Source organism: Rhinolophus sinicus, linkage group LG01 (assembly GCF_036562045.2).
Source record: "Rhinolophus sinicus isolate RSC01 linkage group LG01, ASM3656204v1, whole genome shotgun sequence".
Taxonomy (NCBI): Eukaryota; Metazoa; Chordata; class Mammalia; order Chiroptera; family Rhinolophidae; genus Rhinolophus; species Rhinolophus sinicus.
The window spans coordinates 179,856,212-179,875,637 of record NC_133751.1 but is presented as its reverse complement, the minus strand read 5'-3'; the positions used below and the strand labels follow the sequence as shown (position 1 = coordinate 179,875,637).

At 38.1% G+C, this 19,426-nt stretch overlaps 2 protein-coding genes across 7 annotated transcripts in view; both read left to right on the top strand.

Annotated features, from left to right (window-relative positions):
* TRAK2 (trafficking kinesin protein 2) overlaps positions 1 to 11,388 on the top strand; it is a 56,256-nt gene extending 44,868 nt beyond the window's left edge. For all 3 annotated transcript variants that reach the window (XM_074340039.1, XM_074340038.1, XM_074340044.1), the window contains 4 exons: positions 253 to 551; positions 2,583 to 2,849; positions 4,728 to 4,833; positions 7,396 to 11,388. In XM_074340039.1, coding sequence (XP_074196140.1) covers positions 253 to 551; positions 2,583 to 2,849; positions 4,728 to 4,833; positions 7,396 to 8,074 — 1,351 coding nt within the window. In that variant the 3' untranslated portion in view covers positions 8,075 to 11,388. The remainder of the gene's footprint in view (positions 1 to 252; positions 552 to 2,582; positions 2,850 to 4,727; positions 4,834 to 7,395) is intronic.
* Positions 11,389 to 15,162: 3,774 nt separating this feature from the next.
* The window catches only part of FLACC1 (flagellum associated containing coiled-coil domains 1), a 38,617-nt gene continuing 34,353 nt past the window's right edge, over positions 15,163 to 19,426 (top strand). For 3 of the 4 annotated variants that reach the window (XM_074340003.1, XM_019726798.2, XM_019726799.2), the window contains exon 1: positions 15,164 to 15,592. The gene's annotated coding sequence lies outside the window, so the exon portion shown is untranslated. Of the gene's footprint in view, positions 15,593 to 19,426 lie in introns of all 4 variants that reach the window. The other variant, XM_019726800.2, reaches the window with a different exon arrangement.

Sequence of the window (19,426 nt, the reverse complement as noted above, 5' to 3'; positions counted from 1 at the left end):
TAGTTTCGTAAATTAAATGAAATAGAAAAGTTAGTAAACACAACCTAATAATAAAGTATGTTTTTTGCCTATCTGAAGTCATTTGAAATGATCTGTAAAAATGATATATAGCATTAATGATTTTGGTTTGTTGTTATTGTATTCCATATATCTAAGAGAAACTCTCTTGCACACTCACATTGTAGAAAGGAGAGGTCTAGGTTGTGCTGATGATCCTGACAGATCTAATCAATAGCTGTGATTTTCGTGTAGGAGCGCTCAGAAGGTGGGTCAGCCAGGACTCTCTGAAGATAGTGATTTGGCTACAGCACTGCATCGCCTTAGTCTGCGGCGACAGAACTACCTAAGTGAGAAGCAGTTCTTTGCTGACGAATGGGAGCGGAAGATCCATGTTTTGGCTGATCAGAGAGAAGGGATCAGTGCCTGTGGCACCTCCACAGACAGCCTTGCATCTCTATGCACTGACCAGTCGGAGATCACGGACCTCAGCAGTACCAGTTGCCTTCGGTGTTTTATGCCTGAAAAATTACAAATTGTCAAGCCCCTTGAAGGTAATAAATCAGTAAGGGCCATTTTCAAGCCACATTGCTTGTTGGCCTTTCCTTCCCCTAGAACTGTGATTTGTATCGTAACTGTAAGAGCAATATGTGCAGAATATATCTTATCTCCAAATCTCATAGTTTAGGTGACAGTGCATTGCAGTACTTTGTGGAAAATGAATGAAGAGAGCTGCATTCTCCAGGTCATCAGCCATCAGTTTTCTTTTACTGGGTTTTTTTTTTAACATAAATCTGAGGGAGGAAGAGGAACCTTTTCTTGTCCTTTGCTAAGCTATATCATTGATGGCCGTTTTCATGGTAAGATAAATGGGATATGATAAGTAAAAATAATCTAGATATAATATTTCATCTCTATCTTCCTTTTCAAAAGAGAGTTCTTTACCCAATTTTCATTTACTTAGAGGTATGTGTGCCTGTATTTTTCTTTTCAGTTCTGTTCATTTCAGTTCAGTTTCTGTTCTCTCCTAAGAGAAAACACGAATTCAAAATAAATTTCTTTGTTTTATAGAATATTGACAATCTTCAGATGATTCTCTGCTATTATTATAAGAGAGTCTGCATTAGACAAAATTTTGAGTAGGAAAGCCATGAGGACCCCTCAATCTCAGAAGTTCTATGTGTTAGTGGTGTTCATTAATGCTAGTGCAGGTATTTATCAGAGTTGCCATTTTTAGGATGAAATGACCATAGTGTCATAATTAGACATCGCATCTGGTGCAAATGCTTGGGGTGATCATTCACCAGGTTCGTAGACAGGAAGCATGGGGGGTATATCCACCTTTTATCATTTCCTTCATTTTCTTACTCTCCTTGCGAGCCTGGTGAAAGGAGAGTCATGAACAAGATGGGGACCTACACACACAAAAATCACTGAAATTTCAAGGTGTCTTCCATCCTAGGATCCTGGCTTTGACATCAAACTTAATAAGCTGAAGAAGTATTGATTTTTGTCACCTGGGAAAATAACAACCCCACCTGTGAGGCACATACCTTCCTTCTCATCACTGCCTCGGCATCCTGGTTGCTATAAAGAGTGTTGTTTTCCAGTTTTATTAGATACCTCCATACTGACTTCCATAGTGGCTGCACCAATCTGCAATCCCACCAACAGTGCACGAGGGTTCCCTTTTCTCCACATCCGCGCCAGCACTTGTTTATTGATTTATTGATGATAACCATTCTGACTGGAGTGAGGTGGTATCTCATTGTGGTTTTTACTTGCATTTCTCTGATGATTAGTGAGGTTGAGCATTTTTTCATATGTCTGTTGGCCATCTTGTATATCCTCTTTAGAAAAATGTCTCTTCATGCCCTCTGCCCATTTTTTAATTGGGTTGTTTGTCTTTTTGGTGTTGAGTTGAATGAGTTTTTTATGAATTTTGGCTATTAACCCCTTATCAGATGTATCATTGACAAATACCTTCTCCCATTCAGTAGGATGCCTTTTTGTTTTATTGATGGTTTCCTTTGCTGTGAAAAATTTTTTTATTTTGGTGTAACCCCGTGTGTTTATTTTTTGTCTTACTTCCCTTGCCTGAGGGGATAGATCAGTAAAAGTATTACTAAGGGTAATGTCTGCCAATTTACTTCCTTTATTTTTTTGTAGGAGTTTTATGGTTTCAGATCTTACATATAAATCTTTAATCAATTTTGAATTTATTCTTGTATATGGTGTAAGAAAGTGGTCCAGCTTGAGGGGTGTAAATGTCTAACTATTGCACTGTTTTGTACACCTAAGCCTTAAAAAAAAGAAAAAAAAGTGTTTTTTCACCCCTGCTTTAGATGTCCCTTTTAAAGTTAACTTTTGAAATAGAAAGATAATTATTTATATCTTCAGCAACTTGTCGGTCTTCCACAGAGAACTTTAATTTGCAAATTTTACCAAAATGTTAAGACTAATAAGTAGTTTTATTATTATTACTTTTTCACGCATGTAATTTTAGCTTCTGCTTCAAGATTTAATTTTTGTGGAAAATTTTAAACATGCCTTGTTATTTATTTGTTTTTGTCTTGCGTATTCAGGATCACAAACTCTGCACCACTGGCAGCAGCTTGCTCAACCAAACTTAGGAACCATTCTTGACCCACGACCAGGTGTCATTACTAAAGGCTGTACCCAGTTGCCCAAGGATGCCATCTATCACCTCTCAGATTTAGAAGAGGATGAAGAGGAAGGTATCACTTTTCAGGTTCAGCAACCTCTTCAAGTGGAACAAAAACCTACAGATTCCAAGCCAGCAACAGGAATCTTTCTACCACCCGTTACTTCCGCAGGTGGTCCAGCCACAGGTGAAAAGAGTGCTTTGTTGAATATAGTCTAGTAACTAGTAGTACTTTGCATCCTGACTTACTCTATGGTCAGCTTACTACCTCTACTTAAGCCTCACTGCAGTATACTTAGTCTTGAACGTAAGATAGTGAAAAATTAATGGCTTTAGTGGCCCTTCTAATTCTACTTTCCTTAGCCGGACTACATAAATCGATTGGGCAGAGAGAGAGAGATCAATTTAGTCAGTGGTTTGCAAACTTTCTGGGCTCAGGACCTCTTTATACTCTTAAAAATCACTGAGAATACAAGACAGCTTGTCTATATAGGTTGTATCTATTAATAATTACCATGTTAGAAATCAAAACTGAGAAATTATAAAAGTATTAACTCATTTAAAAATAATAATTACATGTTAACGCAAATAATATGTTTTATGAAAAATAGCTATTTTTTAAGTAGTGGGAAGAATGGTTTTGTCTTACAGTTTTGCAAATCTCTAATTTGTGACTTAGTAAAAGATAGATTCTCATATCAGCTTCCACATTCAGTCTTACAATTCGTTGTTTTGGTTGAAGGGTGAAGAAAATGCAGCCTCACATAGATACGTAGTTGGAAAAGGAAAGATTATTTTAATACCCCTCAAGTATTTGTGGATATTCTTTATATAACACCAAAACTTAATAAATGGTAGTTTAAGGTTTATAGCAATGTGAAATCTGAAACCCTATCAGTGAACTTTTCATACTTTGCTACATTAAAATTTATTGGTCTATCCTACGCTTTGAATGCATCTTTTCCCCATGTATGATTTTGTAACATGCATTGATCATTTGGAAAATACTGGTTCACTGAGTTATGCCGATCTTCCAAATGTTGACACATTTCATTATATAGTAAAACCACCTTAATATTGCCACTTGTCTCATCTGATAAATCTGTTAGAATTAGGAAGCTTTCAAGCTCTCGGTGGATACAGGTTTTCCAAAACTCTCATTTTCACTCAAAATCTCAAATTTTGTCAGTGGCAGCAAACACTGTCAGCTGTTTTTCTTGAAGAGATAGTCTCACTACGTTCGTTTTCAAGAAAAATTTCTGCCAGATGGCCAAATCTGGGTAACTAGTTTGTCTGTTAGTTGTTCTTGCAAGTAAACACGGTGTCCCATGAAAAAATTTCAACTCATTTGCACATGCTCTTTTTGTCTAGATGAACGTTGCATCGGTATGCTACAGAGTGCCTAATGCTTACTTCCTATTTCATCACACAAAATATTGAAAAGAATTCAAGAGTTAACATTTAATAAATAATGTCCTTCATCAAGGACATTCTTATGTGAATCTGGCTTGTTTATTTTAAAAACTGTAAGTGGACAACAGTGAAGAATACTGGTACAGCTTGGTGCCATTGCCCTGATTTTTGCTAAGGAGCCCTCAGTTTTACCCACCATAGCTTTGGGACCAGCAGTGCAAATGCCAACGTAATCGAAAATGCAGATGGCGTCTTAGCATCCCCATGAAAGTAGTTTTGATCTGTAGACTCCCACAAGGTCTGCAAACCACACTTTGAGAACCACTGAAGTAGATAGTTTGACTAGAAAGATTGGATGACTAGATCTTGGATTTTTGGGGGGTTTTTTAATGTATTTTTTCTCAGTATGTGTTTTTCTCTTGTTTCTAAGCTACTTCTAATCCTTTTAAATGATGGTGTTAAAGGATTCAGCTATATACTAACCAGTAACTACTAATGCAATATTTATGTGTGTTTCATTTCCAGATTTGGGGATTATTGTACAAATGACACTTGATAAATGCAATATTATTAATAAATAATAATGAACTGTTTACATTTTTAACCCTGTCTTTCAATTTTGTGTTTGATTCCCTAAAAATCTCTACTTCAGTTGCAACCTCAAACCCAGGGAAGTGTCTCTCGTGCACAAACTTGACATTCACCTTCACCACCTGTAGGATATTACATCCGTCTGATATCACTCAGGTTACCCCTAGGTAGGTCTGGGCAATTTGAGGCCTCACTTCTTTCTTTCTTCAACTATGTTTTTATGAATTTCTTTTAAAAATTACTTTCATTTTAATTCCCAGATTTTAAATTAGTGTTCTGTGATAATTTGTCTTTAGAATATTTTCACATTGCATTTTCTCAATGGACAATTCTAAGTCTTTGAAGTAGCCAGGGCAAGTGGGTATATGCTGTGTAGATGAAGAAACTGAGGCAGAGGAGGTTTATGTGACATGTCCAAGGTTAGACAGGTAGTAAATAGCCCAATTGGAACTATACCCACAGTTAGCCAAACTGCAAGATTTGAGGGACCAGCCCTCCCACACCAGACAAGTTCATGGGGTTCCCAAAACCACTCTTTGATTTGATAATTTGCTAAAGGGACTCAAAGAATTTCACTGAAAGCTATTATGTTTGTGGTTACTATTTATTACGGGGAGAGAATACAGGTTAAAATTAGCCAAAGGAAGAGACAGTGAGCCAGAGTTGGGGAGGGTTCCCACCCACAAAGCGTCCCTTGTCCTGAGGATTCATTACTTCCCTGGCATCGATGCGTGGTAGTGCACACACAGTACTGCCAACCAGGGAAGCTCACCCCAGCCTCAGTGTCCAGATTTTGTATTGAGGCTTCAGTGCATAGACATGATCGATTGGTTCATTGATTACCCATATGATTGAACTCACCTTCAGGTCCACTGACCCAAAGCCCCCACCTGAATCAAATCGTGGGTCTCTCTGGCATGGCCAGCCCTCACCCTGCAACTATTGGGTGTGGCCAGGCCCACCCCAAAATCTTCATCGCAAACAAAGACACTTCTGTCAGCGGTGGCACAGATTACCTCTCAGACCCCTCTAAGCAAGGCCAAATTCTTTACTACACAGTCTGTTAGTTGTTCTTGCAAGTAAAAGCGGTGTCCCGTCCCGTGAACAAATTTCAACTCAACTACACATGTGCTTTTCTTCTAGCTAACCATTGTATCTTGGTATGCGGCAGAGTGCTTAGTGGGTACTCCAACATGTAGTTGAGAGAGTTTTTTAAGCCATATTGCTACTATTTCTATCCCACCAATTCCCAAAAGAATCTAAGGTAGTTTTCAAAGATCTGTGGAACATTGCCGGGATAATGTTAACTAGGAGAGAAGAAAAATAAAACAAAAAGGAATCAAGAGTAAGGATATAAAACAGATAGAGAAATAACTTTAATGTACCAATTGGACCATAAAGTCTTACATACTTGCTAAGGTGAGCCATGCATTTGAGTCAACTTTCTAGCTGCTAGTGTGGAGGGAAATAAGAGTATGATTCACAATGTCTATAAGATAGAAGCAAATCAATTGTTTAGAGAGGCATTTGGGTGTTGTCCAATAAAAATCTCAGTCTGTGATGAACAGACATATCGGCAATCTTTCTACATTGTTCTTACAGTCAACAAGATAAGTTGTATAAAATTGGTTCTCTCAATTCAGGTTGATACCATCATATGAAGTATACAACTTGGGAAAGGATAGGCAATTCTACAGTAAAGCGGGGACAGGGAGGTAGGAGACGGGGAGTATAATACACACACTGCATCAGATCAGAGGTTCTTAGTTTAACCAAATTGTGTTTTGCTTTTATGCAAGTTGGTATCTCGGTAAGTTTATTTATTAATCCTTATCTTGTATTTTGTTCATAATCTTTAAAAATCTTGATATCTTGATGTACCATTTTGTGTTGAAATGAAAGTTTATTAAATATGGTAACATTAGCACAGGGGGAGAAAATTGACTAAAGAAGTACTCTCTCCATTCTATCACCATTTTCTTGAGTGCACAATTTCTTGTTTAGTTTCTTTTTTCTTTTTAACAACATATTAAATAAGAAGAAAGATTCTAAAAGCTGTTAAAGTTTTTAATTGTTTTTAATTGCCCAAAAACATATGTTCTAAGTCAAGGTTGAGAAAAATGTGTCCCTTGGTATCTCTATACTACTACTGTTTGGAATTAACATTCTTAAAAATGGAAATTTAACAGAACTTTATTAGTTCTCAGTAATATAAAATTGAAAGATTAAAAAGAAATAAATTTCTCCTTAGAAGAGCATCTTTGGTTTAATTCTGAAAGATTGTGTTTTCTAAAAAGTTGAAGTATTGTTTACTCATGGATTATTGTCTCTTGGTATATTTCACTTTATGGAGTGCATGTATTCATTTAGAGTTACTTTAATATTTACATTTCTTTTGTTTCCATCATAAAATTTATTTATATTCTGAGAGATATATATTTTAAGAGTTAAAATTTAAGAGTAAAGGTATCTAAGAGTAAACTTCCATGTTATGAAAAGAAATATGTTTCAATAAGTTCATAACTAAATGACAAATTACAAATAATTAGCCAGTCACTAAAGTAACATATCAAAATTTTCATTCCTTAGAGTTCGGTTACTAATGTGTTTGCTGTCCCTCTATATTTACTGTGGATAGCTACAGTAATTACTTAAATGCTGACTTGGAGATTGCTTCTTATTCTTAAGCTGTCTCTCCTGCTTTTTTTTTTTTTTTTTTTTTTTTTTAGCTCTGGGTTTCCTTTATTATCTTGTGGAAGTAGCAGTAGCAGTTCATCAAACACAGCGGTGAATCCTCCTGCTATGTCCTACAGACACAGCACTGGTGAATCCATCACCAACCGACGAGATTCCACCGTAACCTTCAGTAGCACCTTGGGCTTGGCCAAACTTCTACAAGAGCAAGGTATCTCCGCTCAAGTGTACCACGGCCCAGTTTCAGAGAACCCCCTCCTCCAGCCTCTCCCCAGAGCCCTGGCCATTCCTTCCACACCACCAAATTCACCATCTCACTCACCTTGCCCTTCTCCTCTGCCCTTTGAGCCTCGAGTGCATCTCTCTGAAAATTTTTTGGCCTCCCGACCAGCTGAAACATTCCTCCAGGAGAGGTATGGATTGAGACCTTCCCGAAACCCTCCTGATGTTGGCCAGTTGAAGATGAACTTAGTGGACAGGCTGAAGAGACTGGGGATAGCCAGAGTGATCAAAGCCCCTGATGCCCAAGAAAATGGAAGCAGCCACGAGGCAGAAATTGGTCTTCAAAGACCAGAGTCTGCAGTTTATTTAAATTCAGGTAGCAACTTACTGAGTGGATTGCGGAGGAATCAGAGTCTTCCAATCATGATGGGTAGCTTTGGCGCCTCAGTCTGCGCACCCTCACCCAAAATGGATGTCCTGAAGGAAGACTGAGGTTCAGCACTTCACTGACCTCTTAACGCACATTAGCCGATGAAGGAGAGATTTGCACTGATACATATACATGTCGTCTGGTCTAACTGAGGGAACAGGAATGTTGCAGAAGGGTTGTGAACGTGGGAAGAGGGAAGTGGAAGAGTGGAAGCAGAATGGGGATGAGAGCCTAATGAATGAGATCTAATAAGTTGAAAGTATAAATGAATGGGTCCTGAGTGTCTGGAGGCAGAAGAGGAAGAAAGGTTTACTATAGTCCTTCAGTTGTGTTTTCTTGTCTTGAAAATAAAAAGTGACTAGAAAATAAATTCAGTAATATTGAAACATACCGGAAATACTAAACTTGCCTAGGACTTTTCTGGGAAGCATAAGCAGGGAGCACCCAGGTTAGGAGATGGGAAGAGAAAGAGAGCAGCTTTGACTGTTGCCTAAAGAAAACTGTTCTGGAAGGTTGGGGTAAGCTCGGTCTGTTACTGAGACAGCAGGAAGGTGGCCTTTATGTTTTCTCCTGTTGATGTCTGGTTAAATTACACATCCATCAAGTGGTATGCTCACAGCATTAGCAAACAAGGAATTTCATTAGAGCGGCATAGTAGACTCCCTTTTTTCCTTTCTGTTTTCAAGACTTTGAGCCTCTGGGACCCCAAACACCACCCAAACTTCGTTTGTATTTGTCATTAACACAAGTTTAATTTTTTTAAATTTGTATTTTTATACAACATCCAAAAAACACAACATGTAAAAGGGATTTACTTTAAGAAGGAAATATGGGTAAAATGGAACCAAGGAAACTTGTTTTCAGAAGATTTCTTCTGGATAAGTGTAGCGGCCAAGGAGTGAGTAACTAACTACATGTCTCTCAAATTTCCTTGGAGGCTGGATGGGGTTAAAACAAACGTACAATCAGTAGGAATTAGAGAATGTTGTATATTTATGTCTGTAAGTTCTTTTTATAAGGAAAGTTGATTGCAACTAAACTTTTTCCAAAGTGCTATGCATATTTTAAATGAAAGTTGACGTGTATTTGCACAAAAATTCTCAGGCACATTAAATTATTATAAGCTGAAGTAAAACCCAGGTGCTTGCTTTGAGACTGGTTTTTTTAATGTAAAATAAAATTAAAATGTATTTGCCTTTTTCTAGATATCTGTAAAATTATATGATGAACTTTCTAATGGAAGAGTTAAAACTTTTGCTTTTACCTCTGGTGGCTTCTTTCTTTCTTTCTTTCTTTCTTTTTCCTTCCTTCCTTCCTTCCTTCCTTCCTTCCTTCCTTCCTTCCTTCCTTCCTTCCTTTTTTCCTATGTGAAATAACAAGGTGAAACTAGGGGGATTAGGTTTCAGCATTCAGCATTGTGATGCAAGGCTGTGAATTGGAAAGAAACAGATCTGTTTTCTGAGTGTTGCTGATCAATCGGTCTGCTCCTCATCCAATGACAAGCTTTATCTAAACGGCAGTTCAGAAAGAAATACCATTATATGAAAGGCATGATGGAGAGAAGATGAGGGAGGGGGCTAATTATTTTATCTTTGAAAACGAGAGGCATATTACTTGACTTTTGGTGCTTAATTTGCACATCTTTTGCTCCTTTGTACTGACTTAACTGAAAAGAATTTTCTGAAGAATTCTTATTAAGAGTCTTGCTCCTGTGGTTCCCACCGATGCGCTTATTCTTCTCTCCTCCTGAGGTGCCTTTCAAGAACTATGTGCTCAAAAGGGCAGAAAAACAACATGCATGCTGTGGGAAGAATGTGTGAGTTTTCCATGCTTTTTAGAGTCTTTTAATAAAACTTTTCTAAGTCCGTTTCTTAAAAACAGAAAGTGAAAATATCCTTCCCCCTCGCTCCCCTTCTCTCCGTCATGCTGAGTACAGCAGACCTTACACATACGTGTTCAGAAAGGAGTCCCACTGAATGTAAATGTCCCTGAATGTGGTAGGCATTGGCTGGAGAATTCCTGATGTAATATTGTTTCCAAAATATCCCAATTCGCTTCTTTTTTAAATAGTGATTGAGTTTCTACTTCATAAAGTAATTCTGGGGTGCTTATTTTAGCCAATTCTTAAAGCTTTTTATTTATTCCCTTAAGAAAGTAATCTTCCTGTTGCCAGTTTCTAAGAGACATCAGGAAATAGGAAAATACAGGGCTAGAGAGGAGTACAAAGTGTGAAATTGACAGATTTGTATCTTTTATGTAAATTAAGCTAGTACTTGGCGTAGTCTGTCTAATTAGCATACTTTTCTGTAACCTATGCTAAAAAAAAAAAAGATCACTTTAGAGGCCGGGCAAGGGCGTATTCATAGCCAAATAAACACATCTGATTAAAGAGAAGCAGACTTAGGTTTTTGAAAATTAGATTTATGTTGCTGTTCCACCAGAAGCAGAATTGGATACTGGTGCACGCTTTTCTCTAGAAATGAATCCTGTTTTGAATTGGGTTTTGCTGGTTTTTGAAGTTTCCACCTAAAATCATTTTTGATACAGCCTGAGAATCTTTATTATAACAAACTTGTGTGCAAACTATAGTCAGAAGAACTGGAGCCTTATAGTAAGTTCCTCTTCCTTTTATCTGTTATGCTTTAACACTGTTCACATTTTAGTTTTTCTATATCAACTGTGTACATATTTTTATGCGAGTATAGGAAACTCCGATCTTTTTCTCCTTCAAAGTTTTCAGCGATTATACCTCAGGTATTTCTGAGTATCCTGTTATATAATAGGACGGATACCTTCGTAAGCTCAGAATTAAAGGTACTCCTGAAGTATGATGATCCCAAATCTTATGTAAATAACCTGAGGCATGTGTCTTAGGGAGAAGTTAATAACCATTGTTCAAGTAGTTTTTAAAAAAGAATTTGTACTCTGTTCTTTGTTTGACATGAATGAACAGACTTTGGCAAAGAAAGGAAATAAGTTAGAGGCAGCTCCCAAGAGCATTTTCAAGGGTGTATTTTATACAGTATTCAAAACCTGTTACTTTTTCTGACCATTCTAGTACATAATTTGTACTACTTGTTGGTTACTAACATTGAGTTTTGACATCTGGAACTAGAGCTCTGAGTGTCTAATGGTCCGCTCCTTTGATGTCAGATGCCTGCAAGCTTGTACTCCAAGTGCAGCAGACAGTGTCTACACTGAGAGCTTGCTTTGCAGAGCACAGCTACCTAGGAGTGGCAAAGTGCCCTGTGGGGCGGCCAGGGAAATCCTGTTTGATATCTGGGGTTGATTTTGTCAAACAGCTCTTTGTTGCACCTACCTTTGCTTTGTCAAATGTAAATCAGATAATAAACATGAGTATCTTCTTAAATTTTCATTTGTCTCCTGTGTATTTGTCCCAGTTCTTTTCATAAATAGTCCTGCATTAAGTCTTTCCATTTTATTTTGTTGTTTTGGGTACAGAAAACAACCTATATTTGTCAAACCAACCCAAAACAAACCCAGCAGTAGTGGTACTTAGTAGATCTTATTGTATTTCTTAGATATTTGTTTAAAACACAGAATAGACAGAGTATCTGTATATGCTGTATTTCTTCCTTAGCAAAGTACCAGCAACAAAAAGTAAAATCTGAAGTCACTGATATGCAGATTTTTAATTTGAAAGTATTTAGGAAATGTGAAGCAATTCTTCCTTCTTACAGTCCACAATATACTGTTGATATTCTTAGCTCTTTAGAAACTGTTTCCAAGAAACAATTTAAAAATTGTTGGACTCTGGTAGAGAAAGTTATTTGATATTCTCATCTTCGTCACAGTTTAGTTGCTGTGTTTTTTAAATTCATCTAATATCCATTTAGAATTATGAATATTTTGTGAGGAATAAGTGAAATGTGAGTATGTACTTGTTTGATATGAAATTTAATGGTATTTCCAACATTTTGAATTGTTTCTTTCACAAATCATTATAGTAGATGTGTTTAAGTCCAAAAACCAGACGAGAGAAAAGATTTGATGCTTTCAGCATCCTGTTAATTTCCATCTGTTTTTATTAAGTTTGAGTTATACTAGTATCAAGCTTTGATTTTCATTAGTTTTTTTTTTTTTTTTTAAATAAAAGCCAAATAAGGGCCATAAAATTTTCAAATGAACAAATGTTGCTGTGCAGATTTGACAGAGATGCTGAAATATAACTGTTGGCCTGGCAGGCAGTGTTGCCAGCAATAGCATGAAGTGTTTTGTTCTTCAGTGTGAGAAAGTATGAGGAAAGCACACCGAAGGTGATGTGAGATGTTAGGGAAAAATACAGAAAAGCTAATATATAAACATCAAAGGATTATTTCATTAAATGTATTTTTCTTGCCTTCTCGGCAAAATCACTAATGTTGGTAGCATCAGTCCCCTTCCTGGGTCTTTGGAAAGAATCTTTCATGCAATGCCCAAGTTCCCCTAAATTCAACCAAAGAGAGAGCAGTTAACTCTTAGTCCCAGAAGCCTTCATTCCCTTCCCCGCCACCATTTTGGAGCTGACAAAGTTGTACCAATGTCTAAACAGAGGAAAGGAGGAAAAAAATCCCAAAGTAGTGGTAATTTGTGTTAAACCTTGGCCAAGTCAACTGGCTCCTTCCTGTGTATCTTTGTTTTTAACTACTCTACACACAAGACCTAAATCCTGCTCTTTTTAAATCATAAGGAAGCATTTTAATATAAAATTTCACACAATAAACAGATTCAGAGAAAATATCCAATCTCTCGTGGATGACTACTCAAATCTATCCATTGTTCTCTTTATACCTTTTTTCCCTCCCTTTTAGCTTTTGAAGTCTGTCTCCATCTAGCGTGCTAATGGTACTTGGGGTTGTGGCAGCCATAGTGCAACCACAAGGCTCCCCTCAGGCGACACACAGGCTGGCATGACAGAATCACGTAAAGAACCCAGCTCTCTGATGACATTGCTGAAACTGCATCAACTGGTAGCACCACCTCCATGTTTTATATTTCATGAAATTAAGAAACCTCTTTGGTTTAAGGACTTTCATTCAAGTGATAGTTGTACATATTTTAACTTACACATTGAGAAATACTGTCGTAAATATTGGGCTTCTCCGGGCTCTGTTGTAGACACCTCTTGTCTTCTTACATAACACCCTTTCCCTGTGTGAGCTCATCCTTAGCTTTAAATATTATCCACTCTGAGACTCCTAAAGTGTTTTCAACCCAGACTCCTTTGAATTCCCAAAACATGTAATAAACTCTGTAATAGACAGCACCATTTCAATGTCTCCCTGGCATCACAAACTCAACATATCCAAGCCTGACGTCAGAATCTGCTCCCCTGAGCCGTTTTATCCCCTGACTTTCCCATCTCAATAAATGGCACCGCCATCTACTCAACCACTTGAGCTAGAAACCCAGGACTCATTGCCTCCTTTCCCTCAACCTGGGATCCAATCAGTCAAGTCCTGTTGCATCCTCTTCTCTCCATCCCACTGCTGTTCCCTCAGTTGAGGCCCCAATTGTGTCTTCTTTGCCCACTGCCGCAGACTCCTAACTGGTTTCCCTGCCTCTTGTCTCGGCCCCTCCAGTGTTTCTCTACATTGCAGTCAAAATGATTTCTCTAGTATGCAGAGCTAGTCAGGTTCCTTCTCTGATTAAAACTGTTGTCTGACTCATCAGACTAGAAGAGAGTCCCTGCTATACACTCACACTGCATCTGGTAAGTTTCATTGTGCATTTATTGAATTTATTGTCTGTTGTGACCTGCACAACACAAGCCGTGGGAAGGCGAGGGTTAAACTACAATAAAGAGACAGAGACTCAAATAGTGTTAAATCACAGAGGACCAAGGGACTCACAGCCTCAAGAGACTGGAGCCCCGAATCGGGTCGTCGTCAGTATTTATTGATTTCTTACAATAAGCATCACATGATTAGGGGCAGGGTCTGCGAAACTCTTACACCACACTATAATAAAAATATTTCCAATTCCCACATATTTGTCCCAAAGCAACCGATGCACATCGTCCCCAGATGACTAAGGTGCAGTAAGTACAACCCCTGGGGGAGCAAGTCTCACAAGGTAAAACTATCCCATGAGCTAAGCAGAAAGAGCCAGATCTTATTGCTCTAATGGGTCCTTTGCACAATAGGGGCATGCATCAGCAGCTTCTGTAAGAACAAGGAGGAGGGGTATGGCTTCCTCCTGACTTTTATTATGTCAGCCCATGGGAGTCCCAAAGGGGTCCCGTCTGGCTTAAGTTGTCCCTCCCTTGAGGAATCTTACTCGTCTTTGACTGCAGACCCTTCTCCTGAGGACCAGATGAAGAGACTCAGGATATTATAAACTCAACCCCAAAGATGCACAGTCCCGCAGTCTTCTTTCCCTAAGGAAAGGTTGGAGGGGACAGATGGCTAGGCTGCTGGGTGACCACAATTGTCTCTTTCCCCTCTATGGACCACAGGAATGGAGGTACCTCACAAAAGTGCCTGGCACACAGTCGATAATAAATGTGGAATACAATGAATGCATAAATTTATAACAATGGTTTGTAAACTATGGGTTGTGAACCATCAGTGGATAATGAGATCAGTGCAGTGGATTTATAGTCAGCTTTCATTTTACGTAGAAGAGAAAGAATCAGATGAGAATTAGTAATAAGGATATTATTTCATACAACTTTTTATTTCAAAATGTATAAAATATATTTCTTATAGTGAGTTGCAATAAAATAAAAGGAAAGCCGCTGGTCTATAATAAGCAGGCATTTTTTTCTTTAATGAGAAAAAGTAGCTTTACTTGGGGGGAAAAAAAACCCTGAATTCCTGGCACCTGAAAAAGACTCCTGCCCTGGGGGATTTGTACTTCTACAGATTTCAAAACTTGAAATTCAAGGAAGTGGCTACTTTAGAGTTTTAGGTGTTTGTGAGCAAATATCAGAGGAGCTTAAAAATCCATCACAGGTCCTGTCTGGCAACTGCTGCGATGGGCCAGTTAAGCCTAACAGTGCTGTTTAATTTCCTCTGAAAGTATATCGTCAGTGTATTTTGTCTCATGTCTTGGAGAATTTCTTAACTGGCTGCTTCTCCAGCCTTTTTTTCTTTAAGAGCAGAGTGCCTGAGCAAGTCAGGTGCTGCCATTCTGTTTCCATAGCAATAAAAGAAACAAACCTTGGCCTGCCACCTCCTCTGGCCAAACCTCAAGGACAACTCAAGGCCCAAGTCAAGGGAATCTGAATGGAGGGGTGACTTTCTCCCCGAGTTTGACTTTCATTGCAATTTCAGAAGACTCAGACTGAATCGTCTTTAGAAGGGACATTTGCGCTCATGCCAGTTCAACCTTTGTAAACGCCTGTGCCTGGGATTCACTGGAAGTCTGTCTCTCTGCACTACACATACTCTGCATTTTCTGCTTTGGCATTGGAGTGACCAGTAAACTCTTGAGTTCTGGAACCTCTGGATTTAACCTACAATGAATTCTGATTTTGTCTCGATGGGAAACAGTTTCTCTATAACATTGTGGTGTCTTTAAGACTCTCAACTTGGGAAAGAACCACGTGGGAAAAACAAATCTTTGGACAGTCCAAGGTAAGCTCTTTGGAAAAGATGTTCTATATAATTTTTTTTCTTCTGATTATTAATACTAACCAGTGACCTTTCTGAAGGGTCCGCTACCTGGTGTCACAAGGTGGCACATTCAGTCCACTGAGCCTCGGGCAAAGTCATTAGGGAGCGATGCAGGAATGGCAAAGAATGGGGAGAAAGAATCCTAAATCACACACGCATGTGCACACTCGCGTGCGCGTGCGCACACACACACACACACACACACACACACTTCTGTATGCTTAGAGCCATGCAATGCAACATCAAGCCACTGTGAATACAGTAGATCTGTCTATGCTGATGTAGAAATACCTACTAAATATCCTGTTATGTATAAAGAGCAAGGCATGGCCTGGTGTGTAAAGTATGCTCTCATGTATGTAAAATCTTCATGTATCGAGAGAGAGAGAACACTTCTGGGAGGATACCCCAAACAACTTAACAGTGGTTTCCTCTTGGGAGAGTACTGGAAGTTGAGGGATGATGTTTAGTTAGTATTATGCACAGTTATTGGAATATTGAAATAGTACCATACTGCTTGTGTGTATACGAGTATACATTGTCCAAGCCCGTCACCTCCCCTGGCACCCCCAGACTTCCTCATGATTCAGCAACTCAGGGGTTAATGCCTGGCATGAGGGTAGGAGTGGGGTCCACCAGTTCCCCTGTTCCAGCCCTGTAGCCCATATATATTCTGATTGTCTTACTAGTTATTAAATATTTTGAGTATCACCTCCATGGGTGTTTGGAAGAAGAGGCCTTCACTTTTTTTTTTTTAATTTATTTTTTAAATTTATTGGGGTGACAATTGTTAGTAAAATTACATAGATTTCAGGTGTACAATTCTGTATTACATCATCTATAAATCCCATTGTGTGTTCACCACCCAGAGTCAGTTCTCCTTCCATCACCATATATTTGATCCCCCTTACCCTCATCTCCCACCCCTCACCTCCCTTACCCTCTGGTAACCACTAAACTATTGTCTGTGTCTATGAGTTTCTGTTTCTCATTTGTTTGTCTTGTTCTTTTGTTGTTTTTGGTTTATATACCACATATCAGTGAAATCACATGGTTCTCTGCTTTTTCTGTCTGACTTATTTCGCTCAGCATTACACTCTCAAGATCCATCCATGTTGTCACAAATGTTCCTAGGGCCTTCACTTTTTAAGAGCAAAAGCATATATGCCACAGCATTGTTTATAATAGAAAGAAAGGAAAAAACAAAATGTTCATCAATACAAAACTGATTAAAATTGTAAACAGGTACATTCATTGAATAGAAATTTACACAGTTATGATGATACAGGAGCAAATCTCAGACTTGCTTTAAAGATCTGCTTTAAGTATAATTTAAGTTATACATTTGCTTTAAATTTACTTTAAAATAATATGATGTTGGAGGAGTGGACTGGGTATAGATGAATGAGATTAGCCACAAATTGCTACCTGTTGAAGCTAGATGGTGGGTGAGCTCATTATACTCTTTTCTCTGCTTTTGTACATTTAAAAATTTTCTCCACAGTAAACTTAAGTTTAAAAATTGATGATTATATGTATAGTTACTGACATTAAAAGAAGCTCAGGACATTATTGAAAAAAGATTATCTACAACATAAGTAGAGTTTATTTCCGTTTATGGACAGTTATATAAAACTGTTTCTTTAGAGAGAATTCTAGAAGACATTAACCAAAATATTTTCAGAGGTCATTTCTAGATGTTTAGTATTTTGGATAATTTTTACTTCCTTAGGTTTTTCTGTGCTATAATTTTCTTTACAATGATCCTATTTCAATTTAACACACACAAATGAATAAACCTATTCTCCCCAAAAACTTAGAAAGGAAAGTTTCTGTAAACAAAATACCATTGGGGTTCATAATATTCCTAACTCAGTTACCAGTTTTTGAGAACCTAATGTGTGCAAGATAGTATGCCAAGAGCTTTCCTGACATGGTCTCATTTCATGTGCATGACAGCCCAATGAGGTGTAAACTCTCATGTTCCCATTTTCCAGATGAGGAAACTGAGAATTTTCTGAGAAACAGAAACTGAGAAACAGTAAATTTGTTGAGGTCACACAGCTGGTAAGCAGAGGAGCCTCTATGCCGTCAGGCCCATCTGACCCAAAAGCCCAAGGGAAATTTTAGTAAAGAGTGTTGTAGAGGAAAAAACAAAATCATAATACTGACATTCTGGCCCAATTTTCATTTTTCAATATATTCTTTTCTAATCCTTTTCTGTATAGGTACATACTTCTACAAAATTGTATCCATTGCATACATACCATTTTATATCTTTGTTTATAAACATTTCTTCATGTTTCCACAGGTTTTAAAGTGGTCAGTTAAAAATCTATGTAAAACTCCATCTAGTGGTTGTGCCATAATTTACCTATGCATTTTGGTTTTTTAATTCTAACTTTTAATATTATCTATGACATTGTAGTGACCGTTACATTTTTGCAGTTTCATCTGTGGATCTCTTTTCTCCTTGTTGAACTAGTTCCTGTGCTTACAGCCACCCACTTTATTAGTCAGGCAATACATATTTATCAAATACTCATTGCAGACAAGTTACCTTGCCAGGTTCTGGCAGGGGGTGGAGGGCACAGAGAATGACGTGGTGAAGTCCAGGACTTCAGGAATGGCACAGTCCAGATGGGCAGACAAGAAATGTAAGAGGGAAGGCAGTTTCTGGGAGCTGGCCTGCCCTAGCCGCTCACTTCCTGCCTCAGGGCCTCCTGCTAACTCCCCTGAGTTCTGGATTGGACCCTGTCTTCACTGGAAGCTGATACAAGATCCTAAACAGAAGCAAAACTACTACCTTGCTACTGCTGCCGCCTCCTTTCAGATTCTCACCTGAATTCTAGCCCCTGTGGCATTGTCTTCTCACCTAGGATGTTCCACCAGATCTGCTTCCCTGAACTCATTTCCCTGAGATATCCTGACCAGGGCCCCAAACACGGGAGAACACAAACAGCTAGATATGGAGGCCCTGTCCTTAGACCTCGTGAACTGGGTTTCTCAAGCTTCAGTCATGGTATAGAAAAAGGGTTTGTTTCATTTTTCAGCTGATTCTTAAGTAAATTTATTCCAGTGTACTATTGGAAACCAGTCACTGACTTAGAAATTTGAATTAAATCGGCTGTCATTGTAATGCTTCTGTTGGTCTCTTGGCTCTCATAATGTTTTTGGTGTTGGTTTTGTTTTTTATCAAATAATTCACCGACATCATTTAAAAATCAAACCATGATAAAAATTCATTGATGAAACGTTACAATTTCTGCCCCACCCCTCCTTACTTCTCAGTTCTATTCTCAGTGTGTTCCCTAGAGACAGTTATTTTCAACTCTTTTTGCTATTTCTTTCGGAATTTAGCTTCATGCTGCTAAATAATTTCTCTACTCCATTTGTTAATTTTTCAATTTTAGACATTTTCTATTGACTTCCTGGTCTGGTATGTAGGATTTAATACTTACACATCCTCTCTCCAGTGCCCGCCCCCCCAATCTTTTAGAGTTAAGTCACTTTTCAGTTAAATCAATATTGAGTGTTTGCATAAATATATACAATGTGTACCTTACTATGATTATGTATACTTCTTTATATAATATTTTTAACCTGGAGTAATTATGCAATTTTTATTTTCTTAGGTTTCTATGTTTCTTTTGGTAAGTTTCCCCCAAATTTTCTAGTTTTGTTTTGTTTTATTACAATTGCTCTGTAATAAATTACCACAAATCTAGTGGCTTAAAACAAACCAATTTATAGTTCTGTGGTCAAAAATCTGAAATGAGCCTCACTGGGCTAAAA